General features: G+C 41.9%; 1 protein-coding gene and 1 long non-coding RNA gene across 2 annotated transcripts; one reads left to right on the forward strand and one right to left on the reverse strand.

Moving 5' to 3' along the window:
- Positions 1 to 2868: 2868 nt before the first annotated feature.
- Positions 2869 to 4701, reverse strand: LOC6537561 (putative odorant receptor 83c). Its single transcript, XM_002098071.3, has 4 exons — positions 3709 to 4701; positions 3393 to 3631; positions 3105 to 3294; positions 2869 to 3039 (listed from the first exon to the last, which is right to left on the reverse strand). The coding sequence occupies exons 1-4, from the start codon at positions 4261 to 4263 to the stop codon at positions 2872 to 2874; spliced, it is 1152 nt and encodes a 383-aa protein (XP_002098107.2). The 5' UTR covers positions 4264 to 4701; the 3' UTR covers positions 2869 to 2871.
- Positions 2983 to 3370, forward strand: LOC120321899. The gene is made up of 2 exons (XR_005561631.1): positions 2983 to 3066; positions 3139 to 3370. It is a non-coding gene; the product is annotated as an uncharacterized LOC120321899 (long non-coding RNA).
- Positions 4702 to 11130: the final 6429 nt, after the last annotated feature.

Consider the following 11130-nt stretch of genomic DNA (forward strand, 5'->3'; position numbering starts at 1 on the left):
AACCTTTGCTGCCCGCCGCCATTTCTTAGCCTGGCAGCTAATTTATGTGCGCACGCGGCAAGAAAATGCTGGCGAAAGGATACGCCATCCTGCGAGCCAGGAGTCAGGAGCCGCCAGCAAGGAGCTAACAGGGGCAGCTCAAACACGGCAAATAATTTTAATATTTGCTGGTGATCGGATCGATGCCAGAATCTCATACAAAACCTACTTTTACCCCTTTACCTAAAGAGTGTAGAAAGGTGTAGAAATAAAATGAGCTAAAGCAGAAGAATCGAAGAGATTTATGACGAAACAGATATAAAGAAATCATGAAAATACGGCAAGTGTAGTAAAATATATCTGTATATTTATATTTTTAATTTAAATCTAGTTTTGATGAACTACTTCAGATTACTTACCCACTATTTAAAGTAAGGTATAATGACATGGAGCCATGCGTCCTGTTTAGATTCAGTAGGAGAGGAACACATCATATCTGTTTAGTTTTAGTTTTCGCTGTGCAGCGAACAGAGCACATTCCCCCTCATTTTGCATAGTGAGAATTATGCTTCCAGGGGGAGCAAGATAAGTTGGGTGGCCAAGTGGGAGGCTCGAGTGTCGCGAGTATAAAAATTCGCATTTTAATATTTGCCAGTAAGCTGCCCTGTGCTGGCAGCTGATTTGCCATTGGTCCTTCCAGCGTGTCTAGAGCTTCTCCATCTGAGCTCCCACCTCTTACGGTGTCCTTCGTCCGTCGTCCTTCGTCCCCAATTCTCCATCCTTCGTCCTGCTCCTTGGGCGTGTTTGCCTGCCACTTTATCTGCGCCCAGCAGCTGGCGTTTGTTTGCGGTTCCATCGCGCGTTGCGTGTTGACTTTTGTGTCTGAGCCACCTTTCAACTGCAACTAATTTATTTTATTTGCCAGCTGGCGACCTGGCCACCTTCCCCCCATCTTCCCCTCCCCTTTCACCTGCTTCGCCTCTAAAAATGATTCAAAACAAGCATTAGAAAATGTATTGCATGGCAGGCTGGCTGGCTGTCGACGTCGCTGCATTTGATACAAAGTGTCTTGACGCTAAGAGCCTCCATCCGAGTGCTGAGTGGCCCCACTTCTCCCCAACTCCACGACTCCACGATTCCGCGTCATTGCGGTGGACAGGCATCAAATGAGTTTTGTTATCTGCCTGCCAACAAGCTAACAAATTGCATTACTTGGAGCGGAACCGGATAGGACGGAGTGCGCAACTTTTTCGATTTATCGAGAGCCTTATAGCCTTATAGTTTCCCGCGACTGTGCCTCTATCAATATTTTCTCATTATTTTTATATTTATATATATTTTTTAAAATATTTTTTCAGACCTTTTGACAAAATGGGAGTTACAGCAACTAGTATGGCACGCCTAAGCTGCATTAAGAGTAGCGTTCTGTAATGAAGTATCGTTAACGATTTTGTATTGTTTTAAATATCCTAGATATACCAGTCTACTTGCTGCTTGCATAACTCCGTCTCATTCCTAATGTGAGTTTGACAGTCAATTTATTGAGTTTTAAAGTGCTTCTCTTCATTTCGAAATTTTCAAAAACGACTGTTTTGTTTGCAATGAATTGTGTCCAAATTGTGTAGAGCATCTCCTCTACTTTCGACATTTATTCTGGCTTGCTGTCGCATATCCAGCTATCATTGGGCATAAACAAACAAACCACTGCTGAACCCCTTGCGGCCATAATTTAGCGTAATTAAATAGCTCATGAAAAATGAGTAAATTATGGAATGCGGAGCGGTCGTAAATTTCAATCCAAGAGGTCGATGAGTCCGCTGACCAAACTGTTGCTCTGCTCCTTTCTGACCTTCCGACTGTTGATTTTATTAAAATCATTTTGTTTTCATAGTCGCTGGCTGGATGATGGTATGTTCATACAACAGTGGTATACTTAATTACAACTGCATTATAACAACGTTACAATTATTGTTATTATTTTTTATCCAAGCATCCGGGACATTGTCCTGACCACATTTATAAAATGCCCATTATTCATGGCCTGGCCGGCAGCTATTAATGTCCTCCGGCCAAATATCGGGGAAGTGAACGAAGCATTTCAAAATAAATTAAATTTTTATGCGAGTATGCGAAATATATTTAACGTTTTGTGCATAAGAAACTCCCCAAAATGAGATGCGCAATTAATGTTTTCGAGTCGAGCGCCATAAACCGATGCCATAAATTCAGCTCTGTGTGCTGGTAATTAGTGGACAAGGTTAATGGATGCAGAAAAAACGAGTTCATCAGGAGCAAAGTGGGCGGGAGAGAATCATTTCAAAGTTGGCTGAATAAAACTTCGGCTTAGCCAGAGGATTTTTTAAAATTCTTTACTCAATTTTGCATTTGTTGATAGGTATTTAACTAAAAAGTATGCACGCTCATAAAATAAGGAATTAAATCAAATTAGCATTACAATTACTATCATTTATTTACTTTGTTTAAAGAAATCGCATTAGGCTTTATTATTTAAGCATGAACCATTGTGCACACAATTGTGTGTGTGTAGCTCAATGGTGGGCGTGGCAATCTTCTGATCGGCGTTTCAAGAACCTGTATGCTTTAAGTATCTTTTGAAGTCCCCAAGCCCCAAGATTGGTACTTATCAAGAATATATTCTTTATATATATGCTTTATGGGGAAGGGAACGCTTTTATTTTAAAAACATTATTGTGCTTCCAGATATTGTGTTTTGCGTATTAGAATATTTTTTATGATTTTAGGCTCATAATTAAAATGTTATAGTTTAAACTGTATTTTATGCCCGATTCATCATCATCATGGACACGCTGTAAATCAGTTTAACAATCTTAAAGTGTAAATAAATTAAGTATAGAATAACAAAGTACACGCTCATTTACTCACCTGTAGAGCAGTTCTCACGGAAAGCGGCATAACTCCAAGTATCTGTATATTGTGCGGATACTGGGATTCCCGCAACAAAAAACTAAATAGTTTTCGCTGGTCGCCACTCAACTCATACCACGCCACGTTGCAGATGCCCTCGTACACCTGGTCATACTGTTGTAGGAAAATAAATATGCATAGGTATAAATGCTCATATAATCAATATTGCTGAAGCTCACTCCAAACTCAAGAATGGTGCCCAAAATGCAATAGATGGACATGCTGTACGCAGAAACCACAAAAAAGATGGCCGATGGCATGTGAAAGCTGCTCAAATTAATGCAGAAGCTGAGCATCATAGCCAAAGCCATCGAGAGAACCTGGGTGGCAATCAACTCGTAGTAGAGGGCATTTATGGCGCGACAGTACCTAAAATCGAAGGAAACAATGACCAATGATAATGGTATACTGAGGATAAATATAATCCAAAATGTATGAACTCTAATCAAGAAGAAGTAAGATCTTACTCCGTGAATAACTGATGCCATTTGATAACCTCTAAGAGAAGGCGTTGTCGATTTGCCTCTCCTTTAACAGAAGCTCCAACTGGCACCAGAACTCTGGTTTCCGCTTTTTGCTTCAGGGCATCATTTAGGTCATTCACCTTTAGCTGCAGCATATCGGCGAAAGTTAGGATCTGCGTTAGGCCGAGAAATACGAACAAGTCACCGGCGTAGAATCCGACTCCTGTCACGACCATTGTGACCTGCAATCGACGAAAATGACTCGTGTAGGAGAGCGATCAAGTGTTGAGACAATCTCAGCAATTTTAGTGTATCCTACCGACTGAATCAGATACGTGACTACGTAGCCATAATTCTTCTCAAGCGGTAGACCTGGAATTACATACTGCATCGCAGTGACCCGGGTTCCATCGTACATAAGCATGGCCAACGGCTGGATTTCCATTAAACAAAAAGCGAATACATAGCCGTTTCGAACAATCTTCATAATGCCCAGAAGACGATCTATGTTCAAATTCAAGGTTTTGTGGTAGGACTCTCCACGATTCTCGTACTCCTCGTAAATGCCCTGTGTGTAAAGGACTGTGCGTCTCATTTCCTTATGCTTCAGCAGACAAGTCAGGAACTTTCCGAGTCCGTGGATAAGACCACCAATCATGAGGCTGGCCTTCAGTCCAACTCTCCAGTCACCTCCATTTAGGATCGTAAACACCGTGAATGCCGTATAGTTAGCTATCGCAAAAATCGTGGTCCAGGTGCGATAGTTAAATTCCATTTTGGGCGCAAGGATATCCACGCCAAGTAAATTGGTCAAACTATTGATGTACTTAGATAGTTCGCTAAAGCGACTAGAAGGTCTCACAGGAGTGCTCATTGCAATGGAACTGATTTAAGCCTCCATTTTCTTACCTTTTATACAGAAACCATTGTTTTGGCCGTAGGACCGCAAATGTCACCGCAATTATTATAATTTACAAGTAATTTTGTTATTATCTACTTTAATTGTTGGACTTTCTGCTTTGCGAAATTACCGGATTGGCTTTCACCATTTGGGTAACATGTATAGAGGTAAAAGATTTTAAACTATATATGTCCCTCGTTTTAATTTCTTTTTTGTATAAACATGAAAAGTTTGTTTAGTGCCTATGGCCTGAAAAGGACTATATACTTCCTAGCGCGTTTAGAAACTCAATAAATTTATGATTTAAAGCTATCCTTATGCTTAGAAAATCACATTGTCTGCACTTTGTACTTAGTGCACAAGAGAGAACTTCAAAAGTATTCTGCCGAAGACTTCTATACTTTGGGTTAGCCAACCGCAGAATTAGCACAATAAAGATCCCTCGCCCTTTGTTTCCCGTGGATTGTTGTCAGTGGATGGAAAGGTGGCCACCTTTCGCATACAATTATGCCCCTTTTGTTTCGAAAGTCCTCCTATGGCATTCATCATACGCACTGTTGTCTAATACACTTCAGAGTGCGGAACGTTATTAGTCAGGGCTCTTTGGATGGCCTGGCGGGTATATATGCACTAGTTCATTGTATGCTTTTTGTTATTAATTTCCAAGCTATAAATTTTGCTTTGCCACATTTCCAAAGGCCGATCCCTCTCCACTAAAACTACTCTCTTGTACTTGGCCCGGAAAATGTGTAAGGCGGAATGGGAATGGGAATGGGGGGGAGTGGTTTGGCAACTCACCTTTCCACGCTCGAACAGCTTTCAGTTTTTGTCTGCGGTATTTTGTTATTCTGGCCGATCCAGCAGCTCCGCCTTCCATCTGCTGCATCTTTTGTTTATGCCTCACAATGGCCTGCCGCAGGTTTTTACTGCCTTCCATTGTATTGCTGCCTGTGTGTTTGATTTCTGCACCCATTAGAGGGGTATGCCGAGTTCTGAAGTATATACATATATATATTTGAAAAGATATAGAGCTCAAACATTAACTTATATGATCAAAAGGGTAGGCAGTTTCGAATGAGAAGAAGGCATTTTAGGTATGCAACACATGTTCAAAATCAAAGGTTAATACCGTGGTATCTCATAGTTGCAATACTCGACTTTGTAGTTCTTACTTTTCCTCCTACGATTTTTGTTCTCTTTTCCTTCGCTGCCTGCCTATAAAATGCAATGGAATTTCATATTGTGCGAGTATATATCGGCATCAACATAATGCTCTCGGATAATAATCCCTGGCATTTTTGCGCTGCGGCACGTAAAAAATGCAGGCATACACACACACACACACACACACAAACCCTGTGCCTGTGCGTTTGATGTTTAATCAATTGAAAATGCTTGTGTGTGCCATAGATGGTCGACCCGAGCCGAGGCCTCCCTCTGCTATCCCGAAAAATTGGCGCCTCAACTTGTCTGCCTGCATAATGCCCCTGGTGTGGTGGCATGGTATGACGTGGCATCATGGTGGTGTGACCTAAGCCAGGGTCGGATTTCCAACTTGACTTCCGCATCGACCCGCCGGCTGTTTGCGGAGCTCAAACGGCAAACTGCAAACTGCGAACTGCGAACTACGAACTGCAGGCGGTTCTTAAGACGCGCTCACTGGAAAAACATTAGCAAGATTGCAAGGTGCGTGTGCGGTGCCACACACCCACAACCACACTAGCACAAACACCTACTGGCCTCCACATACACTTCCTTATTAAAAGGGAATTGAACGCTCGACTTGCAGGACGGCTTCCTTTCGCAGGATTCGCCTTTGCTGCTTGCCGCCTGAATGCCTCAAAGAGGAATAAAAATTACAATATCGCCGTTGCCGCCGACGATGCAATGAAAATGGAAGGCAAACAACAGGCACAACTACACCCACTAGTACACTACACGATGGGTGGGAATCAGGATAAGTTATTTATATATTTGTGGGTATAATTATTTACCATACTTTCTAAATAATTTATTTATTTATATTGATTATGTATATGAGTACCTATGATAAAACATATGTTTTAAAATTCCTTTTTACGCAATCCAAACCAGAGACATGACCTAAATGTGCCAAGAATTTAGGCATTTTAACATTGCAATCCGCCTTCAAAGCCCAGAAAAGGCCTAGTTTTTCGCCCAGTGCACAACACAAAAAGGAAAGTGCAGAGCCTTAAGCTGCCTATGGAGGCATTCATGCGTTTGTCTGTGAGCGTGCGTGTATGTGTGCGTGTGTGTGTGCGTGTGTGTGCGTGGGAGAGTGTTTCTTGTATTGAAACTTCCTTTAATGGCTTCCGGTTATCATTATTGGCACAAGGCATTGTCCGTCCCCTCCTGCGGCTGCGTGTCTATAAAGATTAAACGCATTGTTCTTTGTTGATTCTTTCCATCATGCAAAGAAATTAATATTCGCAATCCATTATCGTTCCTAATAGCCCACATACACCATACATACATATGTACGTACACCCACAAGCGGCATATTTAATAACCCTAATGGGCGGCTTAAAGCCTTAAAGCGAGTGAAGCGACCTTTTTGCAGAGTGTCCCACTGCCCCCCTATGATACATAATCAATCAATCGAATCGAATGCTTTAAGCTGCCGACTAATATGCAGCAGGACGACCCAGACAGGGCAATATCTTTAAGTGTCCTTGCTCCTGGTGCCCAGATACTCGTACACACATTGATAGATGGGCGGACCCCGGGTACGTCAGCGTCATTCTCTTTGGCTTTGGCTTTGGCTAATGATGACAAATTTTTTATGGGCCTTATGAGCGGCAGTGACTTAAAGCGTGTGGGAATGCCTGAAGATGGCACCGGAAACGAAATACTTACGCCCAAATGTAATTTGCAAGAAAATATTAACTCTAGTGATTTGTGGACAAGGCCATTGTATTGTTCCAATTAAGTTTCATTGAATATACATATATTTAAACATTCTTTTTTTTATTCGTATTACTTTATACTTTTCAATGACAACAAGAGATTTTTCGCTGTGTGGGCCCAAAATTGTGGGGAGTAGTCTGTTGCCTCTTTCGGTTTTTGCTCCATGCCATTGGCCAACTCTTGGTCACCCTGGGCTCTTTATTAATTTGACAGCATCAACAGGAGCGCTGGCTGACTTGGCACGCTAATGATTGAAATGAACTCCGGCTCTCGGTCTTTCGGTCTCCGGGAAAAACCAGTGTAACGCCTACCGTCTAACCGGGAGCAGCTTGATTGATGGTTATCACTCAGTGGACGCCGAGAAAAGCCACTACAAGGACGTCAGATTAAATGCTGTAGGTGTGTCATAACTTTTTCCTGCGCCTGGCGTTCCTCCTCCATCCTGCCGCATTGCTCCTTTGTTTGGGCGACATTTGGGGCACTTGTCATCCATCCAGTGACACAAACGCCGCGCCCAGACGCTAAGTATCCCACAGGAAGGAGCTCGAAGGGACTCCGAACGTGGAACGTGGAATCCAAAAATATATCTGCCTTGTCAGGGGCGAATGAAAAAGGAGACACAAATAAACCGCCATTGGTCATGTTTGAAAGCAAATAAGGCCAATTAACAAATGCAAATACGCAGCACATATTTTTGCACTTTTTTTCGATGCCAAAAAAACGCCAGCTAAAATGAATCAGCGAACGACATGGGGGTACAGATTTAATAAATCTGAATGAGTTGTGGGTGTCGATAGGATCCGGCATATTAATTCGAAATGAATGTCTTCAATATCTGACAGGTTTTCGATGCTATAATAAATAGTTTTTTTAAAGATATTTTTAAGTAATTAGCACTTTAAACTCGAAGTTATGAAAGTTACAGATTATGAAAACTCAAAAAAGGAATGCTTTTCATACTTTCTTATCAGGTGTGGCAGATAATAATGAATCCCATACATTTGCATTTCGTGAAGGAGGCAGGAGACAGAAGCGAGTTTTCCTCAAAATATTACACTCCACAAAGTTCCAAAATCTCGGGCGATTGTAGGCCACAAATTACGCTCGTTTTTTCACTCAAAGTGGAATTAAGGTGAGGTAAAGAGAAAACATCCTTTGTGAAAGAGAGAAAGCCTGGATACAAAGAGAGAAATTGGGCTTGGAAATGCACTCAGTGAGCGCAAAGAGCATTCCAGTACGCTGAATGGAAGTATAAGAGTGGAAAGCGGAAAGTCACTCGGAAGAAAAGAGAGACTTCGTTCAAGGGCTTAAAATTAGAATTTGGCAAAGGGATTGGATGGATTTTTTTGAAATTTCACTTGTTGCCAGCGACTGAAGACTAAGGCAATACTCGATTGAATGAAAGCTGGATACTTATAGTCCTTGGAAAACATTTAATGTACATTCCCCGTCCACCTCGCTGCGTGCTGCGACAATCAAGGACATCATCACTGGGCAATGGGCGGCAGAACGGAAACGGAAAAATGAGATTTATGACGTGTACAATGGCAGGCTGAGAGCAGGTTAGGCGGCCAGATGGAAGGGGCGGGGCCGGGGCCGGGAGCACTTATAAATAAAAGTATGTGTGTACATACCATAAATGCTGGGTGAATTATTAAAATAAAAGTGAAGCGGAAACGTAACAAAGGTTCGGCGGCGGCATTTATGACAGGAAAACGCGAAACGCGAAACGCCACACACAAAGAGATTGCCGTGGCACGCATCTAAAACGAGATATGCCACGCCGGAAATAAGCGCCCATATAGCACCACTCACTCACACTCTCTCGCACGTGTGTGTGTGTGTGTGACGCACACTCGCACACTTGCACACCGTTATGTTTACGCACTGGCAAATCAAGATCCTCCATAAGTATGCTTCATTTGCCAAGCAAATGTTGCCAAGAAATCGGCAAAGGAAATGGCTTGCGAAAAAGTGTGCGTAATCTCCATTGGCATTCTTTTGTTTCGTATGCTACTACTATTTTCAAAATGTTTTCCACTAACCTAACACTTCTGAAATCTTTGCTATCCAGGCTAAGATTTTGATTTCACAGCTTCAATCAGTATTTTTGAATATTACCTTTTTTGTTATTCTTACGGTCTTAGCTTTTGGATGGTACATCCGCATTTCACATAATTTCCTTCCAGACAAACCATTAGCACTATTTAAGGAAGGGTAGAGTATGGAACAGGATTACTAGTTCAACTAAATACAAATGTATGCATGTATACAAGCGCCCACTTAGGCACGGCACGCCACGCCCCAATCCCACGACCCCCACGGCCGCCCCTTTTGTGAATTAATGTTCATTGAAGCGATCAAAATCAAGTCGACTACGGCTAATGCTACGCACATTTCTTGTTTTTTTTTTTGATATTCCTGCCAGATCCCAACCGTCGATGGGCCAAACTGCCTGTGTGAACTTTCGCTTGTTATTTGCAATTTGCCTCGACAACAATAACAATGGCGAAAACACAGAACAGGACTACCAGCAAGCGAGTCCTGGAAAGGAAAGGAGGAAAGGAGGAGCTCTTGATTTTATATGTGTGCAGGCATTTCTGTTCTGTTTGTTTTCGCCACTCGCCACTCGTCTCTCGTTTTTCGTCTTCGACGTTGGCTTTCGTTTTTTAAGGTCGTTTACAGCAAACATTTCGTTTGCCTAGTGGGTGGAGTGGGTGGTGGTGGCTGGTGGTGGGTGGTGGAGTGGGTGAATGCCGAAATGCCGAAATGTATGTTATTATTATGGGGCATGTTGTTAACTACTCATACGCAAAACGCACTTTCCCATCCCCACGTCCGTTTTTGCGGACCCAAACATAAAACGGATTTGTGAAATCGCTCGGAAAAAATATAATCAAAATTGTTTTCAAATGACTTACAATTGCTGGGCTATGTGCACTTGAAGAAAACTGAATAAAAACTGTATACCATATGTACTTCAAATTGTAGGAATTCATTGAGACGTACAACATAGCGTCAAAAAAAAGTTCATAAATTTTATAATAACCGAACTACTTTTATTTGAAAAATTAACGAATTGAAAAATAAATGAAAAATATTTATTCAAAAAATGAAAGCGATAATTTTTTAAACTTGCTTAAACTAAAGGTTTAAAACAGAGAATCATTTGGCGTAGTGGGAGTTTTAACATATAAGTTTTGTTTTGAAAAAGACAAGGACACGCTAAATTTAATGTAAATTATAATATTTTAGCATCAAGAATTGGCCAATTTTTGGGCAAGTGCTGGTGTGGGTGGATCTGGCCAACATAGAGTCCGTGAACTTAATTATGCGTCTCGGTCTGGGGTGTCAACTGTCAGCCAATCGCCGTAATTTAAGCCACGCATTTGCCGCTGACAACTGGAAAAATTGCCGTTTTTATGGGTCACTCCATTGGGAGATTGCTGGCTAGTTGTTGGTGGCTGACCCAAGGAATGTGCTTAGCCGTCCCACTCCCAGGATGTTACGGAATGCGTCGAGTTAATAGCAAAGGACATTGTTGGATCGAAGTCCTTTGGCAATTACTTTGCGGTCCATTATTCGACTTATGTTAAGGTAGTGCGAATTCCGGGAGGCCTTTGGAGTTCTTAAGTCTTAGATTGATGAACATTTTTACTCCGAGCGCTTTTCATGCGAAAAGTTCCTTCTATTTTTAATTTAAGGAATAGTAAGAGTATAGTTAGTTGTGAGTAGGGATTGTAGGTGGGGAGCATTAAAGTATCTATGTATCTAGCTTGCGTTCGTAGTCAGTTGCAATATTTTATGATGCCCACCATTGAACCCTCATAAGGAGCACATAAATTCACCAAAACGCAGCCAATGTATCGCTCCTTGGGAGAGCGAGAAAGCGGCCAACAATGCGGTAAAATG

This window comes from Drosophila yakuba, chromosome 3R (genome assembly GCF_016746365.2).
Source record: "Drosophila yakuba strain Tai18E2 chromosome 3R, Prin_Dyak_Tai18E2_2.1, whole genome shotgun sequence".
NCBI lineage: Eukaryota > Metazoa > Arthropoda > Insecta > Diptera > Drosophilidae > Drosophila > Drosophila yakuba.